This window comes from Delphinapterus leucas, chromosome 9 (genome assembly GCF_059928025.1).
Source record: "Delphinapterus leucas isolate spDelLeu-1000000601 "Yukka" chromosome 9, BTC_Dleu_Yukka2, whole genome shotgun sequence".
NCBI classification, from domain to species: domain Eukaryota; kingdom Metazoa; phylum Chordata; class Mammalia; order Artiodactyla; family Monodontidae; genus Delphinapterus; species Delphinapterus leucas.
This window is the reverse complement of record NC_143137.1, coordinates 23,858,534-23,886,015: the sequence shown is the minus strand read 5'-3', so window position 1 is coordinate 23,886,015 and position 27,482 is coordinate 23,858,534. Positions and strand designations below refer to the sequence as shown.

The 27,482-nt window shown below is 49.1% G+C and overlaps 1 protein-coding gene across 2 annotated transcripts in view; it reads left to right on the top strand.

Moving 5' to 3' along the window:
- The window catches only part of SND1 (staphylococcal nuclease and tudor domain containing 1), a 418,829-nt gene that overhangs the window by 317,215 nt on the left and 74,132 nt on the right, over positions 1-27,482 (top strand). For both annotated transcript variants that reach the window (XM_089917436.1, XM_022581894.3), the window contains one exon: positions 5,557-5,666. In XM_089917436.1, the coding sequence (XP_089773562.1) occupies positions 5,557-5,666 (110 nt within the window). The remainder of the gene's footprint in view (positions 1-5,556; positions 5,667-27,482) is intronic.

Genomic DNA, 27,482 nt, shown 5'->3' with positions numbered 1-27,482 from the left:
CAATAGCATACTTCATACGATGGCAGGGGAAAATAATACTGTCATGCTGCTAATTAAGCTTCACTAGGACAAAGCCAGTCTTTTTCATCATTGAGTTTTCACCTCCCAACCCAGTGCCTAGCCCAGAGTAGGCACTGATGCGTATTTGTGAAACGGGGGGAGGGAAGGTCTGCCGAGGGAACTCGCCAAGTATCTGAAGTAGGCAGAGGGCGAAGGTGAGGTCTGCATGCGTCCTCTGCCCTTGCTCCATAATGTCCGATGTAGTAACGAGCACACACTGGACAAGCAGTAATCACCCTCAACCTATCCTTCCAGCTGGTTACTGTTTCCACTAGAGTTCTGTTTCCTGCTGTGAATGCCTGGTCTCTTGTTTGCTGGGAAGCTGTCCCTTCTAGCAGAGGCAGATTTGCCATACTTGCCATACTTCCCTTTCACTCGCAGTAAAGAAAAAGCCACCATGCTTTGAGCCCAGCTTGATTATCATAAAGCTCAACATACAGTGTAAAATATTCAGAACGATGCACAACTCTCTCACATAGCCATCAATAGAATCTTATATAGCCATTATCGGATCATTAACAAGAATTTGTACTTCTCGTTCCACAGCTGACTGACCAAAGTGTTTGTGTTAATTGACCTAGTTAGTCAATGTCTCTAAATGTATAATTTCTTTTTAATAGAATGCTCTTATAGCCCAGCATTTTACATTTGAAAGGAGGCACCCTATACTCAGGGAGTCAGGCCTTGGATGGGAAATCTCAAAAGGGCATAACCCAGATTGTAGGATTTTCTGGCCAGGGGAGAATTTGGAGTTTCTTCATTTTATAGACAGAGACCTTGGGGCTTGGAGAGGTTTTATACTTTGTCAGTGGCAGAGTAGAAACCAGAAATGATGTGCTGATAGCTAGTGATGAATTTTCTCTTTCTAAACAAGATGAGGCAAATCCTCTGTCTTGTTTTTAAGTAGTCTTGGTCAGCCATCATATCCCAGAAAGCATAGAAAAGGTGTGAGGAATGATGGGTTTTTCCCTACAGGCAGGTCTGTCTGTCAGCCTTTAAAGAGGTCAGGGAGCCTCCGGAGCAGGGGCGGGTGTGTCTGGCCTGCCTCTCCGGCATCTGCCCTTGGCGGAAGTCAGCTGCACCTGCCCCAGGGGTGGTCTCTCTCTCCATTCTGCCCCCCACCCCGACCCCATGGTAGGGAAGGAAATGTTCAAGAATGTTGGGGAACTTTTTTTGTTTTTTAAACAAAATGTTTGTGGTATATGAATGGCTTGCCCGTGTCAGGGGTGCGCTTGGCGGTTGACCTGCACCTGTGGTGTTGGGAGCGTAGCAGACTCAGTGTGCCCTCGTCGGGGCCTCATGGGGAAAGACAGCGGTTGGTGGTGACGTGCACGATTCAGAACCGCGGGCTCTTGCTGGCCTGGCTGTGGAGGGCTCCTGGAACCCGGTGACACCTCGCTTCCTCCTCACCGTCTCGGGCGCTCACCTTTGCCGCCGGTGAGCCTGCCCAGCTCTGCCTCTGCAGTTGCTTTCAGAGACCCCAGCTTTCTTTCCCGTGACGTGCTTTCTTTAACCTTTTCTAAGTCTGTTGTATCGGTAACAAAGCGGCACAGCCAGCCCAGCACTGCAGTGGCCTTTGAGTCAAGGTGCAGCGTGAATGGTGTTTCCTTACTTTTGGAAACAGGCTCTTGGAAAGGGAGGGCTCGGTGGGCCTCTTCTTGCTGATGGCGTGTGGCCTTCCCCTGCTTTCAGCAGCCGTGTCTGTCTTTCCAGCTTTACGATGTTACCTTGTTTGACTTGCTCCCTGTTAGTGGACAGCATATTTCTCGCCCTGTCCCTTGATCCCTTGGGACACAAAAGCCAAGTCCCGAAGCTGGTGAGTAAGCACTCGGTGTAGACTTTGACCTCTTCAGGAGGGCCGTCAGGACCGCCCGGCGTTCTGTCTTCACACCCCAGCCTTCTCCCGGGGTTCACCAAGCCATGGGCCTCGCCCCACCAGAGGTCTTCAGTTAATTCAGTGTCATAACCGTATTTTTTTTCATTAATGAAACAGAGAAGACAGCATGTCACATGTAGTCACAATTGACCACTGCTCTGTGGAAACTTTGCTGTATATGTGTACATACCCGTATTTAAGTGTGGGGTGGGGTCATAATCAACGTTAAAAGTTTGAAAAACGCTCATCTACACAGTCCGTCTACAGAAGTAGCTTGGCTCATAGGTTTCTAACACTCAGATATCCAATATTATAAAAACCCTTCCCCCTATCCTGGCCCCAGCTGCGAGCCCTGGTCTGCTAATAGATTCCTTCTCGCCCACACACGCCCTGTTTTGGGATCCCGTCTAGGGCCGGAACCTAGGGGTTCCCTGGCCTCTGTGCTCCGGTCCAACAGTGCCTGCACCTGTGCTACGGTGACGACCCGGTGCCGAGGGCCCATCTGCCGTTACATGTAAACCCCAGCTGTGTCTCCACTCACCTGCCCGACAAGAAATCGAGTCCCCAGGCCCTGCACTCCTACCTTGTCTAACACCCTCTGGGGACAGCAGTACTCAACTCCAAAACTGGGTTTTTGCTCAGTAGCTTTAGCACCTGGCAATCTAGGGTTCAGATTGGCCACTTAGTAGCTTGGTGATTTGGGTCCTTATGTCAGTTCATAGATAGTCAAGGATGCTCAGTAAATACTCATTTTTCCCGCTCTTTGTTCTCCTAGCGCTTATACCTGGGTTTAGCTGGGTTTCACTGTTTGATAACCTGCTCCCACTGGATCTATTTTTAAGATACAGCCTCTCTCTATCCTAGTAAGTAGTGTCGACTAAGCCATCCCTGACCCTGAGCTGAGATGTGACATTGAGACAGGTTTTGACTGGGAAGGGGTTACTTCAGAGGAGACAGGTCCAAGAGAGGGAAGAGTCAGCCCAGCAGAAAGGGAAGTAAACGATAAAAGCAGAGATGGTATTCTTGTTCTCAAGCAAATTTTCTGTTCGCTTTCCTTTCTCTTACCTACCTGCCTGACAGGAATTGATGTGCTTGGATGTGTTTACTTTTTCCACTTAAAGGGCAGGGGAACATCCTGGTTCAGCTTTCTCCTCTTGAAGAGCTGGAGCCCAGCTCCTGGCAAATAGAGGGACAGTGGAACGTAGGCCCTCCTTCGCCTCTGGGTCCACATGCAGTGGTTGGTGTTTGGTCACCACGGGCCCATGTGTTTCTCTCCAGGAACGTGATCTGAATCCATTTCAGCGTGACGTGTTCAACTCCCTGGGCTCACGGGGCCATCTTGCTTCTCAGTTTAATCAGTTGGTGGTCTCCCAGGATTCAGAGAGGGCTGCTGGGGTCTCTTGCTCTCTTGAGACTTCCGAATACCAAGACAGCTACAGGAATAGAGTGGGGACATCTCCTCAGCTAGGGAGACTCTTTGGGTCCTTTAAGTGACACAGCAGTCCCACCAACAGCACCCCAGTTCTGCCCCATCCAAGAGTCAGACACAAACTGAACACTTGTTGTCGCGTTACTCTTGTTTCCTCAACAGTGCTTTACCTATGGTTATGTGACCAGAAGTTTCAGTAGAATTGTTTATTTTTCTTTCTGACAATTATAATTTTTGCTTAGTTCACAGATACAGAATAAAAAATGTTTTTGGCTATTAATGTTGTAAGAATCATGGCTGTCTTTCATTTTACTTGTTCCCCCATCTCTCCTTTCAAGGTTAATCTCAGGCTTTTTGGTTCTGTGAGTTTGTTGATGTCTTTTTCAAAAATCAGTTCCACTTCTCTCTCAGAGCCTGGCACTGAAGTGCCGGGAGGGAGTGAGGCAGCCCTGGTGCTCTTGCCCAGGTGACACTCGGGTAGGACTTTCACCATCCCCGTCTTCGTGCGAGCGGGAGAGTGGTCCTGGCACCAGCTCCAGCTGCTCTCCTGCTGCAGTTTCTCTCCTTGTGCCGTGCTCCCCGTCCAGTGTTCTGTTTGATGTCGTGTGTTCCTTTTTTGAGGCTTGGAGAGAAAGCTCTGTTCTTGAGCTTCTGAAAGACCAGGGTATAAACTATCACCTCTCCTCTGAGCTCCATGACCTTGAATCTGTGCTGTGGCCAGAAACATGAGCAGCCACCTGGCTTCATCCGTAAGGGATGTACCTTCTGTCCCGGCAGTGGTGGCCCCTCTTCTCCCAAAGGCTCCCAGCAGGTGTCTGCAGTAGCCTAGCTGCCCTGCTGCCGCGCCTCCCTGTGCCAAATCTTTTGTAACTTCACCTGAGGCTGTTTGTAAATAAGAGGTAACACCTTCCAGTCCTGCCTTATTGCCGGCAGTTACTTAGAGACACGAGCACTAAGTGCACATCCCTCCTCACCCACCCCCGCATATTTTGATTATTTTCTTTTCCTATGTCTCTAGCCTAGTTCAAGTTTTGGCTTCGTAATTACAGCTGCAGTTTGAATATTTTGGAAATATTTGTAAGTCTAATGCAGACATTAAAATGTGACATAGTTCATGGCCTCTCACAGGTGACCACTGTCGGTGATAAATATTTGCAAAATGAATGGTTGAATCAAAGAGAAAGAGAAGGCAGTCTACATTGGTTAGGAGCACCTATATTGTATAAAATACTGTCCTTGAATACGTAGGAGTGTGAAGGGTAAGATTTTGTCCTCCGGAATCTTACAGTCTAGTTTGCAGATTGAAAGATGACTGAGATTCTGAGAGTGGGTAATTGTGTCAGTGATAATAATGGTAAAATAATAAGAGCTAAAATGTATTGAACCTTTCCATATGTCGGGCATGGTACTGAATATTTTACCTAATAATCTCCCCTAGTTCACCCAAAAGCTATGTGAAGTAGGTTTTTTACAAATAGGACAGCTGAGGCTTTGAAAGGGTTCAGTAACTTGGCCAAGGTCACAGATCCTAATAAGTTACGTAGGGTGTGAATCCAGGTCTGTCTGGCTCCAGACACCTGATACTTCATCAGGATTCTGTTTTTTCTGTCTCTCCTTCTGAATGAAATACTGATGGTACTGTTGTCCCAAATATAGCCAGAGGACAGAGGGGGAAGCTTATTTGAAGAGGAAAATGACACCAAGTTAACACTTTTGCATTGGATGTGAAAGTCAGAGAGTAAAGAGAAAATGGCTGGAATGGCTCTCAGGAGGCAGAATGGCTGGGGATATCAGTGTAATTTAGGTGAGAGAGCCATTTATGTAAGTGATGGTTAAAGCAGTGAGACTGTAGGCCCGTAAGGAGTGAGCAGTCCAAGATGAGGATTCATGCCACATGTTGGGGTATGTGTGTTTCCTGCATATCTTATTTAGAACTCCCCGGATGGTCTTAGTAATTCCCAGATTCTGTGACTGGGATCCCCTCTTCGCTGTTGCTGCTGTGATAGTGTTAGTTTTTCCCACCTCCGGCAAACTAAACGCCTCCCCTTCTACCACTGCCTCTGCCCTACCTCGTGTCATGGCATTCTGATCAAATGCCTGTCTCGTTACAAGGGTCAGGGGACCATCCTTGCTGGACACCAGACCTAGTGGACCCCTTTTCATCACAAATTCTTCTTTTCTCCTGACACAGGCATCGAATGCCCCCGAGGAGCCCGAAACCTCCCAGGCTTGGTGCAGGAGGGAGAGCCGTTCAGTGAGGAAGCAACGCTTTTCACCAAGGAGCTGGTGCTGCAGCGAGAGGTAGGGCATCTTCCAGGGGCTTCTTGGATGAGGAGGGGGAGAAAGTGGGGCTCACTCGGTCTGATGGCAGAGATCAGTCTGTCCCTTTTTTCCGGTGCTCGGCCTTCCCCGGCCATGATCCATTCTGTGTCTGCCCACGTCCCCGTTCCTTGAGCCCTGCTTCACTGGCCAGTGGGCGTCCTGAGATGTGGGATGAACACCAGGCCGGCCCAGCCAGGATCCTAAGGCTGAGAGCTTACGGCCTAGCAGTCTCCTCCTTGACGAATTAGCTGAGCTGCCTGCCTCCAGCTGGATCTAGAAGCTTGACTAACCCTGTCAGGGGCCAATTTTCTTTGAACGTTTATTTGTATCTTTGAGTAATTGTATTTTCTGTAGCAGGTTTTCCGACTTAATTTAATTGTATTTTTGTTTCTGCCTGTTGGGCTGGCTCTTGCAGGCAGGAGTTAGGCTGCTCAGCTGCCATGGTGCCCATCTACCTGCTAATTTTTATCAAGTCATAGTCAACAGATCCATCTTCTTTCCAGGAGTATGCCAGTCACTCATCCTGCTAGGTGGGCACAAAAAAGGAACAGTGGGGAGTGTGCTGGGCTCAGGCTTAGGATTTTAGGTCTGCCTTTTTCCTTTTTTTTATTTTTTATTTTTTTAACAAACCCATAGGGTACCTCCTGCTTTCATGCAATATCGTAATACACACAGTGAAAAAGATTATGGGGGTTCTAGAGGTTATCTTGCTCGTGAGTCTTTGTAGGTTTTTGGGAGCAGATGCGTGGTCTTCTTTGGGTTGCTAAGTGATACAGATACCTGTTTAGAAGCTTCCGCATCTCTCATTTTGATTTGAAACGCCAGTGAATGTATTGGGGGGGGAGTGCTTAATGCCCTTACTTGTCTCATCAGCCTCACATTCCGCTCTATTTTGTTCGTGGTCAGATGCATTTGTTTGTGAAGAAGCCATCCTTATGTTGGCATGCAAGGTGTCTTTCCCCTCCCCCCTATTTTGTGACTCCACAACATAGGTTGAATTGTTATCAGTTAAAGATAGCTTCCCACTAGGGAAGTATTTCAAGAATCCAAACACTCCTGTTGTCTGTCAGTAGCTGTTGAAATTTTTTGACATTGCACAGGAATTAGGTCGAAGGAGCAGACATTTTAGAACTCCCCTCTGTAATATCCCCTTTGGATAATGCACTACAGAGCTGTTCCCTGTTGGAATAAGCAGGTGAGTCCCTTTGTTGGTTGGTTGTGCTTCGGATGGGGGGAGGAAATCCCCTCACTGGGCTGCCTACCACATTTGTTAGTAACATCCTCGTCACTTACTCTCTAAATCACATTTCTGTTCGTTGCTCACCATAGTCCTCTTCCTGTTGTTTCCGGTCTCCTAAAGCTTCTTTCCCTTTCTTTTTCAACTCTTGTTTCTCCAGCCACTTTTCTTCCTGATCATGTTTCTGGCCCGCTGGTGATATCCAAAAGCACAAGGGGGTCAAAGAGAATACTGACCACTGAAAGGAGTGAGTGGCCCAAAACTCTTTTACTCTCTCATGGTTATTATGACCTTACCTTTGTCTGTGTATTTGCTGATATTTGATTGTTGAAAAAGATTAAAAGTTTTCCCCATTTTCGTTGGTGCCTCTGACACGTAAGTTTGCAGATCCTTAGTCTAATCCACAGTTGGTATTGATCTTTCTTGTTTGTAATGTCCCGATCTTTCATAGCCATGGGTTGGGGCTTCTTGATCGAGAACCTTACTACATTTTCTTAGCTGCTTGTTTGATTACTTGGGCTGACTGTTTTGAAAGGTCTTTATCCAGAGGAAAGATGGGTATGGCCTAAAGAAAGGATAACTTGAGATTCTGACTAAAGGAACCAGTTACAGCCTACTCTCCCGGGCATTTTCCTTTATATAATATATGAAAACTCTTTTCTGAACAGTGTAGGAATGAAGAGAGGGTTTTGTTTTGCTATAGGTTTATTCACTTACTTCTACCTGTATAGTACCTTCATTTTTATTCCAGGGGTTGTCCTGGGGAGCGTTTCTCTTTGCCATCTTCCCCCCCCCCACCCCCCAGGGATCTAGAAAAGCCTGATGGATTGGTCCTCAGATGTAGAGGTCCTTCCCACCCTTAGGAGAAGGGCCACGGGGTTTCCTGGATGGCTGAGCAGGGGTCCGCAGCCTCACACCGCACACGGCTCTCACCTTCAAGGCAGCCTCCACTCCAGGAACTCCTCTGCGGCCGAGCTGCTGTCCTATTGGCCGAAGTTGAATGGGTTTTCTTACCTTGTGCCTGTTCCCTTGATAATCACATTTAGCTCAGGTAATCAGGTGTTGTGAAGATGTGATTGGCCTTGATCCTGCCCCACCCCTCCTTTAAATTATTTTTTATTATCTTATTTTGGGGCCAGGATTTCTCTACCCCCTGCCTGCTTTTCCCAGTCACTGTAAATCTGCTCTCTCGTGTAGGAAAGGAGTTAGTATCACATGGATCTCATGATTTCACAGCACCTCCTGGGCCCCATGTGTGATCCCACAGAGATATGGCCATTAAGTTGGACTCCAGAACCCATAGACTGAATTGAGAAGGATGTGAAGTAGGGGAGAGACTGTGTAATGACCACCGCCCCTAGATCAGCCCCTGCCAGGGAGCAGACAGAAAGCTGGCGTGTGGGGTGCCTGGCCCTGAAAAGCGACTCCTTGTTTATGAGGTGGGTTGTCTTAGCTTTGGGCAGACAGAGCAGAAATTGCCGCCTGTCTGCTTCTCAGTCTGGGGTGGAGACAGACTTGTAGTCTTTCCATCCCATATCCTCATGTGGATCCTGTACCATCTCACACGAGACTCCTCTCATTTCAGCTGGCCCCCATTATCTTGAGACCTGAGAGCCCTGCTTTCCTGAAATGTGTTTTTACGATGACACTAGTCAGGACGGAGCGCCTAACATTTCTGGCCATCACTCAGCTCATTTTCCTGAGTGTCTCCCCTGCCACCTTTCATCACCTTTCTTCTTTTTCTCCATTTTTCTCCATGGTCGTTCTCCTCAGCCATTGGTTCCTCTTGGCTTTTGTTCCTCTCCCTGAGTCGGGAGTCTGGGAGGACTGTTCCAGGTCAGTGGTCTGGGTGTTCCAGTGGTGCTGCCAGCTTCAGGTCATGAACAGTAAGCTAGACACCATGTCATTACCTGATTCTCTTTGTGACCTTGAAGGCCAAAGCAGCCAAGAAACTCTGAAAGGCCTTCAACAGTTCTTCTCAGCCTCACTCAGCTGGTGTATAGCAGGGATGGGCAGACCCGGCCCACTGCCAGTTTTGTAAATAAAGCTTTATTGAAACAGCCACACTAACCTTTTTATGTACTGTTTATGGCTCCTTTCATGTTATAACAGCAGAGTTGAGCAGTTACAACAGGATATATGGTCTGCAGTGGCTAAAAATATTTACTATCTTTTTATCAAAAATGTTTGCTGACCGTGCTGTACAGGTTTTGCCAAGTTGGGTTTAAATGGCTTGGTACAGCCCTGAAAATGAGTTTGTTCTCATGTCCCCGGCCTTTGAGGCTGGGCTACTTCTGGACCACACAACATGAGATCATTGTGTCCCATTGGACGGCATGTGCTTGGTGACACCCCCTTTGCCAGGCACCCCCCCCCAATACAGCTGCCTCTTTCAGGCAATTCCCTGCCACACTGCCAAGGACAGGAAGATCTGGTGTAATTTCCCAGATGGGGAATTGTGCCCGTTGCTAGCGTCTTCCCAGAAGTAGTGGTGAGAGAGAGCATTAGATAACTGGCTTAAAAGTGCAGACTCCGAGGTTTTCACACTCCAGTTATCATGTGGTCCTGGGTAAGTGATTCTTTTCTGCCTTGGCATTCCTATCTAAAACATTGATCCAGCAATCCCAAGCCATCTCCTACCTTTTGAGGCCCTTCCTGTGAATAAAACAGTCATTTGGGATCTCTCCACACCTTCGTTTCGGAAGGCCACCTAGCCAGCCCTCGCTCACTGACCCGCTGCTGCCTCTGTAGCTCCGTTGGGAAAACCCGCGCTTTTAGAGAGGGGGGTGTAAAGTATTATTACAGGAGATCAGCGCCGCAGTTGAACCCTCTTCACAGTTCCAGGCTGTAGGGGGTGCAGCTCCCGGGGAGGGGCTGGGGGCTCATTTCCAAGGCCTTTCTCCGTGACCCCTTTGTCCTGAGATCTCCGAAACTGCCCTTTGCTGCTGCCTGGAAAATGACGTCCTCGTGCTGGACAGTGAGCCGAAAGCTCTGGCTGCTGCCCTGACCTATTTCCCTTCTTCCTGCTGGCATCAAAAGGGAGGATGTCCCCCTGGGGAGCTCATTCTGCAGGCTGCAGTGGCCAGGGCTCAGTCCTGGATGCCCTCCCTCCCACTACCCGTGCTCTTTTAGAAACAAAAATGCATAAAGCATTACAGGCAACTGTTGCCGTTTCAAGAGCAAGTATTTATGTTTCAGAGAAACATGGACTCAGCAGTGAATATTGGTATACATTTATGGAGGGGTTTGTGTGGGAAAGAATACTTAAATAAAAGGAAAGTGGTTCCTTCTCCTTTGTTTCAGCACTAAGTGTGCTGCATCTTGTCGGAAAAATAAACCGGTCTAAGCAGTTCACCGCTGATGTAAATAGTGTTTTGCCCAAAGCACTGTGGTATGTGCCCTCTCACCCTTCCTGCTCCTGTCTGTCTGTGCAGGCCCCTTCCCTGTCTAGGAGACGCGTGGGAGGTGGAACAGTAGCCACATTACTTCTCCGGATCAAGGCGATGAGGATGGTTCCAGCCACGGGGAAATCCACCAGGGTGGAGGACACCCACTGCTCTCCAACTCTTGTCAGTGCCGTGCCCCTTGGTAGCCCTTGCTGAGCCAGGAATAATAACCTACTGGAAAAGCAAGCCAGCCGTCCAGCAATGTTGCACTTACTTGTACAAAGACGCCCTATTCTAGATTATCTCTACCACTTCCCAGGAAAGAGGGAAGGCAGTAAGGCCAGCTTTCTAAACAGCTCTTTTATCCCAGAAGGCGTTAAATGCTATCTGGGGGCTAAGGCTTTTCTCACCTCCCCGCACATTCTTGACAGTTCATCACCCACCAGGGGTCTTTCAGTCTGTTTTTTCAATTAATTTAAGACTATTTTCTTTGACGGGGGAAGGGGGGGGCTCAGGTAAAGACTCTCTGTCTTAATAGTGATCAATCTTGTATAGCGTTTTCTAGTGCCAGAGTTCTTTCATATATAATATTTTGTTTTAATCTCACAGCAAACTTATAAGAAAAATATTACCCCAAGATTTACAGTTCTGGAAACTAAGATGCAGAGTGAACTGCCTCTATTCACAGAGCTTATTGTAGGACAAATACTAAAACCCAAATGTCTGTATTCCTAATCGAGTGCTTTTTCTCCCCCAATCTTGCCAGTTTTGCTGTTAGAAGGTGGTCATTCTTTTTAGCCATACTGTATATTTCTCAACCCTCAAATGTCTGGAACTAATAAATTAGTAAAGGATCTCCCTGGAGGTCCAACACTGAGTGGTCAGTGCCACTGAGTCTGATTCTGGGGGCTCTCAAGACTGCAGAGGGATCTGAGGAATTTGCTGTGGCCCTGCCTCCCAAAATATCGACTCTCCTCTTGTCACAGTTCTTGTATCTTTTGACTGCCTGATTCCTGCTTCATCTGTTGCTTGGTGTTCGTGGGCCTTAATTTTTGTATGATTCCTCGCTAACCTGTCTTCGTATCGGTTTCATCATGTGTATCCATATTTCTATTTCTAACCTTTCTTAAAAGAGAAATCTTGACTTAAGTGCATTGTTTATAAATACATAACTCCCCGGTGCGTCTGGGATGAAGTTTAACCTCCTTAGTTTACATATATCCTTGATAACCTCTCAACTTCATGTATCACCACTACTCATTTCACAATCCGTGCCTCATCAGAACTGACTTTATTATACTCACGATTCCCCATACATAACACTCCATTCCATCTCTCCACCCACTATACCAACCACCCCCCTTCTTTGCTCGCTTATTCCCACCTGTCCTCCTCTCAGAAGCCCTCCCTGGATCTCAGGCCGGGTGAGATGGCCTTCTGTCAGTCCCCAAAGCTCCTTGTCCATACAGACATCTGTCATGGACTGGCCAACGATGCTGAAGGGATCTGTCTGTATTGGTCTCCCCACTAGATTGTTAGCTCCTCAAGGTCAAGAAGCATGCTTTGGTCTTTGTTCTTCGTATCTTACCTCGTGTGTAAGAGATACTCAATAAATGTTCATTAAATCGACTAATTGATTCCCTGTGACCTAATTCTGGAGATCGGGAAGAAGGCCTGTTCTTGCCTGTTACAGTTCTTCGGGAAAGCTCTCTAAGCTTAGCATTTGTGGGGCGGAGAGGGAGTCTCTGGAGTATAGAGGTTGGACACACAGCTGCTAATTTAGGAACTTCTCATTGAAAAATTCCATTACTCAGACCTGACTGTGTGCTTCCGATGGGACCCTGACCTCCCTGGGTCTCCTCATCTTACCGATGGGGTAATGAGATAATGGTATTTGAATGTTTTGTTTTGTTTTTTTTAATTCCAGTGCTCACAAAGAAAGTGTTAGTGTCCCTTCCCCACTCTCCTAATATAGGCTACTTGTCTCTTTCCCTCCTTGGTTGTTTTCCATCCTCTGCTTTTGTTGATCTAACTATTAAATGAGGTGAAGTGTTTATTGTGAAGTTCAGATTCCTGTTCACTGATAGGTTGTAAGCACCACATGAATACCAGGCTGTTATCTGCTCACTTACAGCCCCTTCATTTCTGGGCTCCTGGCCCTTGCCAGCTATCTCTAAAAGCTCTAGAAGGAGGGCCTTCAATTCCCATTCTAGTCCCGTTCAGCAAAAGTGGCATCAGAGTGAGAATAGGTGAGGCTAAAATGAAGACTGTCACATCGTCCGTCCTTCCCCCTTCCCCTGGCTGCTGGTCTCCCTTATCGGCTTTTAAACTCCTTGGGAGCCAGTCGCCGGTCTCTTCCCTAGCAAGCTCAGCAGCGCACGCTGATGGGTGCCAGCAGTGTGCCGGCTCCAGTGGGATTCCTCTCTGCAAAGCTGCTGGCTCAGCTGGCTGTCGTCTGTTCCCTATTCTTCAGCTTGGAACTTTCATAGCTAGTCAAGCATAGAATTGCATCCATTCTTCTGAAATAGCTGCTGGGCCTAATCCTTCATTGGCTTGGCCAAGATCCTATTACCTGTAATTATGTCATACAGCCTGACTGGTATATGTTTGATAGGCCTCACTGCCCTCCAGAGGCTAGCGTTCGCATCCCGGCCTGGCTATTGGGATTGTGGGCAGAATAAGGTTTAGGCCCACAAGAGATTTAGCCTCCTTAGGATATATAGGAAGGTCTCAGGAAAGTAATTCTGTCTCAGGGAAGAAAATCCTTTTCAGCAGAGGGATTCTTCCTTTCCCTGGACAATGGGTCCCTACTATTGTATGTAAACTCTTCCTTGACAGACTTCTGTATTTTTTCTTCCAGTTCAGTTTGGTTTTTCTTAATATTCCTTCCAGCACAAGGAAATCAGAGGTATAGTCTTTAGACCTGCTGCATTCTGTTTCCTCCACAAGTAGAAGCCTTGGCAATGCTAAGGCAGTCCCTGGCGCTGGTTTTTCCTTTCCATCTTTAGTTCTAACCCACATCAGTCCCAGAGTAAAGCTGTAAAAGGCTCAAACATGACTTCCCCTTGCATCTTTCTGCTATAATAGTCCATAGTACTTACTTTGAACTTCATCTAAATTGAGGCCTGGAAGCGAGTATAGTGGGCAGTGATTGCCGCTGGAGAATGCATTTACTGGTTTGCTAACAGATTATCACTACAAACGTAAGGTCGTAAAAATCCTTCAAACAGAGCCTTGCTAAGCAGAACCCCTGCCACCTATGGTATTCGATACTATCTGCCTGTCTGACATAAAACGACGTTCTTTATGAGTCATCCCTGTGGAAGACGGCTATTGCCAGGCACATTCAGCCTCCTGGTCTACCTTCTGTAGCACTATGGAGAGCCTCTGACCCAGAACAAATGGAGAATTGCTGTCAGGAGGTAAGACACTGGTGGACCCCTCAGAGGTAAAGGTGCCTGCCGGGTGAGCTGGGTGCCATTTGTTTTAATTTAGATATCTCTTACCTCTTCAGTCACCCTGGATGTTCACTGCTTCTTAAGCTTTGGTTAGGGTTCTCTTTTTAAAAAAAAAAAAGGCGGGGGGAGCTAACATTCTTAATATAATGACAGAGGGCTGAAGAAAAGGGACTCAGAATTTGTGTTTTTCAGATGAAATCCCTTATTAAGTCTGTCCACTTCTTTCTGGAAGCCTAATCTGGAAATTAGTTCTGTTTCATTAATACCTTCTGACCAGCAGATCATATTTACCTTTCACACGCAAGACGGCCTCATATAGACTGCCCACTCTGTTTCCAGAAGAGCTTCACCTCAGACCCCAACACATTGGCCCACGCCCATGTAGACTTGAGTGTGAGCTTTCATGCTGGCACATTCAGGGGTCTTCAGGCCCCATGCCTCCCTGTTCTGTTTGTCCTCACTATTCCCAGACACGCCCACTGCCTGAATGTTAATGATTTCCCCTTGGAATTACATAATTCAACTGATATCATTTTAGAACACGGCTCTTAATAAACAATAGCAGGGCTGCCTGAGCTGCCCGCAAAGAAAAGCGGACTGTAGATTGCATTTGCTCTCCAGGTAATACTAACATTCTGGTTTTTCACATGTGACTCCCCCAGGGACACAAGCCTGACTGCTCTGGTGGATGAGCCAACCTTAACCCTGCCCTCTTCTTGCCATTAGCATGCCCACTGCCTGTGTCTGTTGTCGGACTGGACGAGATCCTCTGGGTTCCAAACCTGGCTTTATAGATGAACTCCCCACTTGCCGCTCTACCCATGACAGTTTCTGGTCAGCTGAACTTAAATGGGTTTTGAAAATGAAAGTGACCAGCGGTCTGTTATGAAAAGCAGTGGTGTATGAAATAAGATTATGAGCAAGCTTGAGAATTAACAGCAGAGATCCCTAACCTGGGCTCAACAGCATGTCTGCCCATTTAAGGACATCTTTCCCTTCCTGGCCACTTAATAAAGACTCTGTTAGTAATGTGTGCACAGTCAGACCTGGGTTCTCATTCCAGGTTCGCCGTGTACTGTGTGACGTTGGACATGATCCTTACCCTCTCTAAAACCAGGGCAATCTCAGTGTGTAATAGAATTCAGTATGAATGGTGCCCCTGGGGTTATGCAGTGCAGCCGACCTGCTAAACCTAAGTGCCTCACTGATAATGAGGGCACTTGCTCTGTAGGGTTACTTTGGAAATAATGTATATATGTAATGTGCCCAGCACTGGTGCCCTCGTAGGTAGTAAACACTCAGTGAGCAACAGCTCACAGCATCATTTTTATTATGAATGAAAATTCTCTTGGAGGTTAGCTAAAATCTAGGATTGGAACTTCCCCGAGGATAAACCTCCATAGCCAGAGCAGGCAGGGTGGGCTGGGCACAGGCCTGTGTGTTGGGAGCATTTAAGTAGAATCAGGGGTCAGCCAGTCTCTTTCCTACAAAGAAGGTAAAAGTCAGGGTCTCTTTGCCGCTGCTTCTGCATCTTCCTGCACACTAGAACAGCTTCTTTCTAGGCAGGGTCACATTCAGTGGAAACACTAATGCTGAGAAGTCCTGAACCTACACACACAGCCTCTTCTAGACTTGACTGTGGACCATAGATAAGCCACCCGTCACCAAAGAGGGGGAAGCCAGGACTCCATACATACCACGTGGACATCTAAGAAGGAGTGGCTTGAGTATCTGTGCCATGCACTCCGACTGCCATGGGGTATTTGGAGGATGATCTGCCAACACCAGGGGCTCTCCCATGCTTTCTCTCTACCGGACTCTGACCTTACTCATTTCCCAGTGTCACTGGGACTTGAAAATGGGGGATACAGGGATGACTTATTTAGAGCCTGGCTGGTCCGCTCTTCCTTATCCTCTGATGGTGCAGTGGTGGTCTTTTTTGTCTCCATACCACCTTACCGTGACCGCAGCAGTCTGATTGCCATTGAGTTTATCTTTGATCTGTGTTCAGTTGGAGGGCTGGAGGAGAGTGGAGTGCCAGGCAGGAGCTCTAAAGAAAGATCTAGATATTAGCCAGGATTAAAATGGATAAGAAAAGGACCCACGACAAACCCTTTGGGACACTCATTGCAGCAAGAACAAAAGCTATCCATTGAACCAGGAATGAAAGGTCGAATTGGAAGCTGCTTCACTGTGCCATTTTTCTTTCCAGGTTAGCATAATGCCTTCCTCTTCTCCCTTTCCCTTCTCTTGGTTCACTGGAATTCTGTGTAATGGTCACCAGAAAAGGATCTTGGCATTGACTGTATATACCCAGAGATGGAAGGTCATGCAAAGAAAACCAACAGGTCCGTCCTTCCCCAACCAGAGCCCTGCATATGCCACTTGCACTTCAGAAGTCTCTCCAGTGCTTGCAGTGCTGGGATGCCGTTACCTCTCCAGTTAAATAAATCTAAAACTACTGACCCAGGATTTTTATAGCAACACTGCAACCTTATATGAGGAGATGCAACAAATAGTCCATTACCACTGATTGGACATGGATTTTTGGCCTGGCCACTTGCCACTTGGTAATTTTAGAATAGGGTCACTTTCGGAATTGGAAGATTCCTTGTAGGAGGATACTGCTATTTGCTAAATAGTTGTTGCTTATCTTCATGCCCTCTTACAGCTGCACTCTGGCTCCTGAGCGTGGGGCCGGTCTCTCTGTTTGCCTGGCAGAGACGGCCAGAGCTCATCCTTCATCGGTTTACAGGGCTGCAGACGTGGCCATTTCCAAACGCCCAGGGTGCACTTAACCACTTCCTCCTTCTAATCTCAGCACTTCCACTCTAAACACATCAGCAGCTTTATAACTTGCATTTCATTTTGCTCTGTGTTTTGGCCCTTCAGGTATTTGTGGGAGGAAGGTGGGGAGACTGGCGAACTGTGTTGTCATTGATTTCAGAATTACACAATCATACCCTGAGTCACTGTCCCTGGAGAATCATGCCAGGGCTCTCACTGCTTTCACACATGGCTTTTTATGGTTGGGTTCTGTTTTATATTTGACATGTGACTCCTACCTTGGTTTCACCATCTGCAAAATGGGAGCACTCAGCCCTGTTCCACCTGGAGAATGCTGAAAGGCATGGTGGCGAGACCCCTGAGGAGCCCCTCGTCATTCCCACGTATGCAGTAAAGGGTTGCCAGGCCCTAGATGACAGATAACCACCCACAGGCTGAGGGCACTGTGTGACCTGGAGAGGAAGCTCCGGTGAGACAGTTTTTTTCCTCATCTGCATCTGAATAGTTAGACCCAGTTGATGAAACAAGAGAAGTGTCCTTCCTGGACCCTGAGATCGCACCATTCTTTACCTCGTGGAGCTAACCTTGGGTCACATTTCCCCTTTCCCTCTGCCATGCCATCTGTCTGTTACATTGCCTCTCACTTGACATGACTTTGGTTCTAATAAGCAGTACTTCGTAAACGGTAGCTGTCCCCAAGCACTGAAGAATTCTCTCGGTCTTCCTTAAAGCCAACTGCTTGGGCCAGGTCCTGAGAATCAGACACTACACGTATGTCTTTCTGTTATGGGTTGATATGCCCGTCTGTGGTAATAGTGTGCCCTGTTTCCTGATTCGCTGGGGAACACTGTATTTACATATAACATCATCAAGCCTGTCTGCACATGATCCCAGGATTCAGATCCAACCTCTCACCTTTTGATCTTTTTGACATGTCTTTCAGCCCGGAGTGTTTCAAGGGTCAGGCTTGAACCCCGGAAGCCATTGTCTTTGTCAGTAGCAAGTATGATGCAAGATAGTTTCACCTTTATCTGCTGCCTATCTAGTTTTTTGGGGGGGTTTTGCCAGTTGACCCAGGGGGTGGGGTGAGTACAGCGAAGCTAGAGATTACTCTCGAAGCATTTGGTTCTTGCTTCCCCATACAGAATTTTAGTCAGTTGTCGAGATAACCTAGCCAAACACCACTGAAGAATGGCAAAGTCAGAAATTCATGAGGCCTTGGGACCAGCAGCGCCTCTCAGTGTACAGGAGGAGAAGCCACGTGGCTTCTATCGAGCACAGGAGGTGCGGGGGGAGCCCCGAGGCTGCTCTCCATGGCAGCCCTGCCCCGGGTGAGGAAGGGCTCTAGTTGACACGTTCCCACGTCCCCCGAGCATCCTTAACACCCCGTGACAGGAAGACCACCTCCAGGGAGGCCCCGTGTTCTCCCACTGCCCAGAATTCTTCTATCTGCCCTTCCCCTCTCACTTCTTCACCCTCCCTCTTGTGTTTCTGTAATTTGTACAGTATCATTGAGAGGTGTTGAAGAGATCAATAGCAGTTCACCTTTTCCCTTATTGATTAAAGCGGCGGCAAGGACAAATGGCAGGCAGTCCCCATTCATTCGTCATGAGCGATCCATTTCCTACCAAGCCGTCAGTGACCTCTCCCTCTGCCTGTTACTTTGCTGGTCTGCAACTTGGGCTACTCTGGTTCCTGGGCTGGTATAAAGGAATGAGAGAACCACTGGGTTTGGCTTGTAGAACCAAAGCTGGGTGGGGAAGGAGACTGCGGGCAGTGAGCGGGAAAAGCCTGGGGAGCCTGTTCTTTGACTTGTGGTTTTATTTGAGGGGCTGGCCACGTGGGCTGTACTCTCAGGTAGAGGCGGCGTGGCGTGGCTGCCTCCCCCAACACTTTCCTCCCCCTGTTCTCCTAAAGTGCACAGCCTGCCTTTATTACACATTTTTCTACGGAATGTAAATTGAGTACGCTGAGTGAAAAGCCCATGACCCCTGTGAACTGGCTGCTTTTGCTGTCCATGAGCCTTAACTTTGGCTCAGCCCGAGGGAATTAGTGGCGTGGGGAGTGGGGGAGGAAGGGTTCTTATGTTAGGAGGACTCTGTTTCCACCAGGGGTGAAGAATGGGGACAGTTCTTACCAGCTGCTTTCTTTCTCACCTTTAGAAACAAGCCCCAGAAGGGTGGGTGCACGTGTGCGTGTGCCTTGTTCTGTTCTCCCTCAGTGGAAACACCCTCTGGCTCTCACTTGGGGAAGGTGATGGAGACACCCTCCCCAGGCCCAGCCCCTTCATGACATTTCAGGCGCCAAGCACTAAAGAGTTGGTTTTTAAAACCTGCGTCTCGAATGGCAAATATTATAACGTCACTCACCTGGTGTGACGCCAAGGATCTTTGAATCCCAGGGCACTTACGAGGGAGGTTGGCCCTGACTGCAGAGGCAGCACTCGGCTCACCCAGCCTCTTTTCCCCCTTGTGTGTGGTGGTCTGAATTTTGTTGGTTCTCTAACACGTACCTTTACACAGAGGCACCTGTTGTCCACCATGCCCCGCAGGGTCGTTAAGCCCTCTCAGTCCCTCCACAGCATGAGCCAGTTCCAGAAACTCCAGTCAGTAGAGTTTTGACTGCGGAGCAGCAAATGTTTGGAGGGCCGCCCAGAAGCTGCCCCTGCTCCGTAACCTGCGCCACCCGGCAGAGGGAGCCACTTACCTGAGCAGGCACTTCATGGGAGTCGCGGTTCCCAGAGCTGTGGTTGCCGTCAGGCAGCTTGCAGTCTTGCGTGTCAGCCCGAGCACAGGGCCAGGCTTCTGCAGAGGAGTACTGCCATTGCAGTCACGTATCCTGAGTGAGTGCCCAGTGGGTCAAGGTCACTATTTTGGATGCCCCTCTCCCAGTAGGGAGATTTCACTAGAAACCCAGTGCCACTATGTCAGGTAGCTCTGCGGTCTGCAGGTGCCAGACCCGGAGAAGGCAGCCAGCTCTCCGTGAAGCTGGTTAATTACATGTGAGGCTGCCAGCAGGATGATTGTTCTTTTCCTATGGATCATTAGTAAACCATCCTGGCCTGCATAGATGGGGCAAGGGAAGTCTGATAATTCCATCACCTTTCTCGGCTTCATCAGACAGGTCTTCCTTTCCTCCCTTTCAGTCTAAAGCTTTCAAAATGGCTGGGGAGGAGGAGAGGGGGGAAAAGAAGTTTCCACTTAATGCACGTGTTTTTCTCCTAAGCTGGAAAGTGGCCCCCTGCTTTCAGATCGTCTTGGCAGCCAGAGTACGGAGGGTTCGAGGCTTGCCATGGGTGGGAAGTGCTAGTGGCTCAGCTCCTAATATATTTGCAGCAAACTACAGAACGGGCCCTGTTTGGAGACGAGGCAACGAGTGCAGCAGGTGGCAAATAGTCCGGCTCCACTAGGGCCCTGGATGGGCACCATCTTCTTCCTTCAGCCAAGGCAGCCTCAGTTCCTGCTATGCCTGAGTACAGAAAGCACTTCTGGTTTTTTAGAAGCTTTTAGGCAAAGATGGGAGAAGGCAAAGCAAATAAAATATGGGAAACTCAGTCTAGTTAAAAACACTGCCCCGTCAAACAACCTAAAATAGAGCTTTTCCTTTGTCAGAAGAATTTAGAATAGAAATCTACATTTCTCCGTAGAGCATTGAGTGCAAAAATAAAAAAGGGATTATAAATAGAAATAAGCATGACCCATTCAGCTTCCAAGGACTTGAGCATACAGCCTTCTGAATACTGCCTTGGAGCATTTTATAGCTATGAGGCCTCTAGGCGTTATACTGTCCAATCCAAACGGTTCACAGTGGTTGAGAGCTGAGGCCGGAGGAAGGTAATCACTAGGGCACGTTCACACGGTAATTCAGACCTGCTGTCTCCACGCTCCCACTGTATTGCTCCCCTCTGCGCCTCCCAGGCAAAAGCCACCGCCACCTGTCCATCCACTCGCAGTACAGGTGGCAATAACTGGAGACTGTGACATCGGTGGCGTGTAAAAGGGAGTCAGGTGAATGTGACAGGTGGACAGAAGTGGTAAGCAACGTGTGTTCTCTGCGCTCCATTGTGAGAAAAGAACAAGAAGCTAAGACAGGAGGAAGTCCTCCGGGGCCTCTGCGTTCTGTAAGGGAGACTCGCTAGACAAGTGTGCCGCGAGAACGGCAAACAGGACGGGAAGGCCTGCCAGAGCGGGAGGAGGACAGGTGTCTGACCCACCTGGAATCGTCCACTGCTTTTCCTGACATGTGAATCGTAGAAGAGCTGTCTTGCCAAAAACTAAGCTTCACGAGAGCCCAGAAGAAGCAACCACGGAGTGCCAAGTCGAGGGTTTTTTCTTTTTCCTCTGTGTGCGTGTGTTGGGGATGAGGAGGGCGGTTTACAGAATTGCTTTGCTTCGCTTTTCTCACTGAGAGAGGGGCGTAGGGGTCAGATTTCCTGTCTGGATTGCCCTTGAGCTCCTTGGGGAGCTGGGATTGCCCCCCAGGCTTGAGCTCTGGGTTCTGGTCACGTTCAGCCCAGGCACAGGGTAGCCCCCCAGCCGCCCTCCCAGCATCCCGTGCTCTTAGACCTGCTCCCTCTACTGTCACAGGAGGCTGATCCGAAAGCCGTGCCGTGGTATCAGGGTCTGGGCTTCACCTCCACCCTATAGCTGAGGCAGGTTACCCGTCTTGTTAGCGGTGGTGCCTGCCTGTCTTTCTTGGGATTGTCAAGTGGGGGAGGAACAGATTACATTTTCCAGCAACTTAACTTTATTAACTCTGACTTTTTCCCCCTTTTTCCAAAGCACAACTGAATGGAGCTAAACACACACACAAGGGCTATATTTGGTCCTGATGGTGCTGTAGAGTAGGGAAGGCACAAACATAGAGGATTGTCTGCTACCTAGTAAACACAGGGAGGTGTCAGGGCTGGAGAATTCAATAGTAATAATCATTTATACGGTGCAATGACAACTTTGATACAGGGCATAATCTTCTGGGGATTGCTATTAATTGTGCTTCTGCCTGTGAATGGCCCCCTGGTGACAGGGGGCTGTGAGCACCACACAGAGTTAAGCTATATCAAACATCAATTAAAACAGCGTAAAATAGAAATGGAATAAAATATGCAAAGCTCAGAGTGGCTGTGAACGTGCAGACGAGAGAGGGGAGAGAGGGGTTAGGGCCCGGTGAGCCTAGCACACTGGTGGATTCATGCTCCTAGTTGCTCTAAGCTTTTGAGTTTTCAGGTTTAGAAGGTTTGCCAGAGAGTGAAAAATGGTACCCTCCAGCTTCCCTCAGTGCAGTTCTTCCCCAAAAGGGTTTCAGAAACTACTCACTGTGGCCAGTAAGAAATGAGCAGACACAACCAGGCAATCTACCAGCACTGTCCAATAGAACTTTCTGTGAGGACGGAAGTGTTCTTTACGTGTGCTGTCCAGTATTGTAGCATCTAGCCACTTCTGAGTACTGTGTACTTGAAATGTGGTTAGTGCAACCGAGGCACAGAATCTTTAATGAAATTTAAATAGCAACGTGTGGCTACTGGCTACCATACTGGACAACGCCAGACATTTGCCCACACTGAGCACTCAGGAGATGTTCGATTGGCACTCTCCTTCCTGAACCAATTTGTGCCTTCTCCCACACCTCACACTGTTTTTTTCAATACTTTTTTTTTTTTTTTGACCCAGTCTTCTCACGCTTTTGACTTAAGCTTCCAAATTCTTTCATAAGGGTCACACGCAAGGCCAAGAGATGAGAAAGGAGAACAACGCCTGCATCAAACAGGCCGTGGCCTTGTCCTTGCCCCCTTTTCTTCTGACAGCCCAGAGTCAAGCTAATACCAGATGTTCCCCACTCTCCCAGGCAGAAAAGAAGTGAATGGCTTTAGATCTCTGGCTGAAGATCAGATCTACGGCGCTGTCACTGTCCCCACTGAACATCTGATTCAGTTGCTGAATCTGACCCTTGAGTTCCCCAGAACCTGCAGGGATTTCAAAATTCCCGGGTCATCCAGGGAACACTCAGCTGTGGCCCCTGCGGCACCTGAACTGTGACAACACCTTTTCCCGTAGCTCTTTCTGCACCTGCTGAGCGTTTAGAATGAGCCCACTTATCGCAGTGCCACGGTATAGTGGAGCAGAGCGCTCGACTGGCCGTCAAAAACCCCATGTTTAAGTCCTGGCTCCTCCATTTACTAAACCTGTGACCTTGACGAGAATCACCGTACCTCCCTGGGGCTTCATCTTCCCCCATAAAAATGACTCGGCTAGACTCAATGACCCTCTGGGTGCTGAGAGGACCTAGAAAAGAGATCCAGAGAAAAGAGCCCCTCATTGCCATGAAGCCCTACGCCCCCACTCCGTTACCCCTTCAGGTGTCAAGCCTGCATTTAAAGCACCCCTTTCCTGAGGCCACCGAGAGGCCTCACCTGTGTCTGATTACCACTGACTCACACTTGGAAGTTGTCCAGCAGCACAGACACGCCCTGAGCCAGAATGGGTGGCGTGCCCCGTCCCCCCGCCAATTATTGTCATACTCCTGTGCATCTTGGGGAGTCGACAACTGTCCCCAGTGACTGTGGGTCATCCTCAGAGATGGTGTTTTAGCCTGCTGCAGAAGGCGGCAGGAGTTTCTTGGCTTAGGCAGTAGGTCCATAAAGAAAAGAAGAGTTTGGGAGTTGCCTGATGTGTGCCAACCGTCCTGGCTGGCTAGCTGTTCGCCAGCCGCCTCCTCCCAGCAGTCACTATTCGCTGCTTCAGGGATTGTCCCCAGCTGCCCAGAGCCCCTGTGGAGCTGCCAACACCACACAGCTCACAAAGGGCCCTGTAGCATCTCTGACTGAGGAGCTGGTGAGCAGACGCCCTCAATAGAGGTATTTTTAGCTGCAGTGATACAGCCTCATCTTTTTGCAGGATGTGTAGGGCTTTTTTTTTTAATGAAATAAGTAAGATTGAAGACTGGGGTCCCAAACCCCAGCGCCCACACCCAAGAAGTTTTGATGCACCCCACTCACCAGAGGCCTCATTAATCCTGCCTACAGCCAGGTGCTGAGGCTCGGAGTTGGCCCAGAATACCAGGCCGGAGAGACAGTGTGCACAGGGAGGAGAACCAGAAATAGAGCAGGCCTAATGCAGGCTGGCCTGCTATGAGGTGCTGAGGGCCCTCTGGGCAGCTGGGAACAACTCTCCTTCCAAGCCTTTCAGACCTTTAATGGGTCTGCGGGACCGAGTGAGTGGGCCTCACAGTTAGGACAGCCTTGCCTTGAACGAGGGATTCCGTCCTGTGGCTTGCTGACTTCCTAATGCTTTCGTTTTCCTTTCCTTCATCCTGGTCTGGGACTCACCTTTTCCTTGCCTTTTTTTTTTTTATTGTATACCATGTGACGGGGGTCTGTAGGACATTCGTGGAGCTTGTGTCAGACCCCATAGAGGAGTCCTGGGGTGATGAGGCAGTGGCTTTCAGCCCCACCTGCACACTGGGATTGGGAGCTGTGGGAGGCTCTTAGGAAAGATCCTAATACCCGGGCCTCCCTGGCTTCATCAAGCGCCAGATTGTTACTTTAAGTTCTCCAGGCATATTAGGTGATAGCAAGGAATAATTTTATGAATCGTGTTAGGTGCGACAGTGGCATTGTGGTTATGTAAGAAAATGGCTGTGTTTTTCAGAGATGCATTGCTGAAGTATGGAAGGGCAAAATGACATCATGTCTGGGCTATGCTTTAAAATACTTCAGCAGAGAGAAGGGGGGATAGATGAACCAAATATGACAAGTTCAGTAATTGTTAAGCCTGGATGGTTGGTGTATGGGAGTTCATGACAATTCTCTATTTTCAGTGTTTCACATTTTTCAAATTGAAAGGTTTTTCTAATAGTGAAAAAAAATGTTAATTAAAAAGCTCCCCAGGTGATTCTGATGCTCATCTCGGGTTGAGAAGCAGTGGTTTAAGAGATTAAATTTGGATCCCCACACCGTAGATCAGCTCTGATTTTGGATAACCTAAGACCTTTCAGGATGAGTTCCTACGAGTATCTGGACCCCAAACTCTTGGGTAGGTGAGGAGCAGGGTGGGCACAAAGAACAAAGCAGACCTGTGTCTGTCGTCAGAGTTCACAGTGGACAGCTGGACCGCTTTGCCTCTTGCACCCAGTGACCTCAGTGCCACCCAGCCCCGAGCGCTGTTGTGCCGTGTAGTTTGCCTGCCAGCGCTCCCACACTCCAGCCTGAGGACCTTGCTCACCACACAGGAGATAGAAGACAGCTGCATTGTGACACATGCCACGGGGGGTCCTGATTTCCTCCGTGTTCAACACTGTGGGATTCTGCTGAAGCGGCGGGGGGCGGGGGGCAGGGGCTGAAACCTGCCCCTCCCCCTGCTCCCAGGAGCCCCCGTGTTCTCAGCTCTGCGTGCAAGTCTGTGATGGCTCTTTTGTGTCCTCAGTGCCTCTTCCAACTCCCAAGCAGGATTTTGCTCTGGCTGCTCAGCAGGTGGGGCAAATAGCAGCTTGCTGCAGCCACACTAAATGGAACTCAAGCTAGAAGCTTCCATGCTACGTTTACACAGCACAGCCTTGCTTAGGACCCTGGCTTAGCAGCTCTTCGTTCAGGGGGCTTTGCTATTTACACCTCAACGTTCAGTGAGTCTGTGTGTCGCTAAGGGAAGCTGAAGCAGAGAGTGGGCTACAGACTGCCAAGGTCAACCAGCCCGGAGCTTCACTACCCGTAGTATTTACTGAGAGCCTGGGTGCCCTCCTTCCCACTCCCAGGGGAAGCCTTGACATGGTCCTTTCAGCAAATGCCAGCTTGAGAGAAGTGCGAAGTCACCTCCTGCGCCTCTAGGAGGGCCTGGAGCAGGTCGTCCCCCCAGGGTCTGAGTCAGTATTGGTCCTGCTGCTGTCCGGTGCCTACATCCAGAATTCCAATGGGGGGAGTTGCTTCCCCATAAGAACGAGCGGCCTGGGAGGCACTCTTTGGATGGGAGGGGGCAGAAGCTGTCCCTGACTCTGTGCTGCTCCCTGGCACATATCTCCCATCGCCACGCTCAGACCATCCATCGTAACTGTTTCCCCCACTGTGCTGAGCTCCTCAAGGGCAAGGCCCAAGCCTTTCATCTCCGCTGTTCCCCAGTGCCTGGCACAGTGCTGGTCGCCAGACAGGCTCTAAGTAAGCGCACACATGAATAAGTGAACCCCAGAAGGGCTACGGCCGGGAGTGCCATCAGCTAAGGGTCAGAAACCTAACAGTTAAGAAAGTAGTTTCTCATTCATTTAGGCTTCTGAACCTAAACTGGGTGCTGATCTGGAGCCCTGCCTGAATCAGCTTGTAGAGCAGCCTATGATGAGGGAAGGTTTCTGTTCTTTTCCCACCTTCCTCAGGAATAAATGGTATTCTCTCTGTGCCTCGATTTCTCCCATTTGATATTCATGGGCCTCTGAACATCTGTCCTCTCTCCCTCCTTGCCGGGGGCTCTAAGCAGGCCGACATGTTTGTAGGAGGGTTTCCCTGTATTTTTTCAGGGCCGTCAGTCGAGTGGTACCTGGCTAGTTTTCTTGGAAGTTACTCTCCTGAACCTGAATGAAACCTCAGGACCCCTGGCTCAGCTTAAGCAAAACCATGTACAGGAGGCGCTTCTGGAGTTAGTGACAGGACAGTCCTGTCTCAGCACTGAGTCTTCTCCCTGCTCTCTCAAGTCTAGAGCAGAGGCTGTCATCCTGGGCGTGCCCTCGGATCACCTGGGTACATTTTGAAAATATCAAAGTGCTGTCTCCTCCATGTGTGATCTAGAGTCGGGACACTGGTATTTTTTAACAGCTCCCTCAGTGTGGGGAATATGTACTTGGGACTGACAACCACTGTCTTTTCAAAGCGTCTTCACCAGGAGGAGCTGTACGGCACTGAGCACCCCACTGCTGGCCTTCCCCCCTCACCCACCCCCACCAACCACAGGAAGGTGGAAGAGCAGAAGAGTGTCTGTCGCTTCCGGGCGCCCCGTGTCGCCTCCCTTAGCTAGCTCTGAGACGCAGCTGCCATCCCAGGCCGTGTGATTGACGGTGCAGGCCTACCCACACGCACACGCAGAGCCCAAGGCTGCTTAACCTCGGGCAGGTGACTAGAGGGGAACAGGTGTCTGTGGACAGCAGTTCGATTTTGTTTCGGAGGGCATTAGTGAGGGAGAACAATCCAGAGCTGTCTTTGCAATTTGTCGAAATGAAGGTTTAAAAAGAAAACATCTAGCTCAAGGGATTCTCACCTGGGTTACGCCCACCAGCTCCCAGGCGCCACATCCCGCCCTGCAGTAGCAGAAGCGTCTGCCTCAGCAGTGAGAGGCAAGGCCAGACGCCAGTTGAAATCCCAGACGGCGTCCTCCCCTCCCTCCATCTCTTGTCAGATATTTCAAGCTTTAAGTCCTTACTCGTGCTCTGCCTACTTGGCTGGCTGTTCTTGCACTTGAGCGGCTTGTTGGCCTGGACAGGTCCAAGCTGTCGGAGCCGTCAGGAGCTGCACCTCCCCCCTCACGTCTCCTGTCTGAGCCAACCTTGACACAGTAGTGCAGACGGCCCCGGCCTTATCCAGTGACACCCGCCACTGCCCTCCTCTTCCTGTCCTGCTTTCCCAGCGATGAAGGGGCTGGGCCAGGCCTGGCCTGCAGGTCAACCTGGGGCTGCCACGGAGACCACTCTTAGTTCATGCTCTGGCATATTCACCCAGACAACACGCTAAAAAAAAAATATATATATATATATATATATATATTTTTTTTTTAATCTGAACCACATAGGACAAGGGTACAGCAAGGTCTAAGTTCAGATTATGCAGGAAACACTTTGCAGCCTGCATGAGAGCGAATCTGTTTTTGCAAATAGCCTTAGTTTTTACCCACTCTGCTTCCTAACTATCCCTGGGAGCTGAGAGAGAATGAGGCGAGAGCAGAAATAAGTGTTCCTCCTT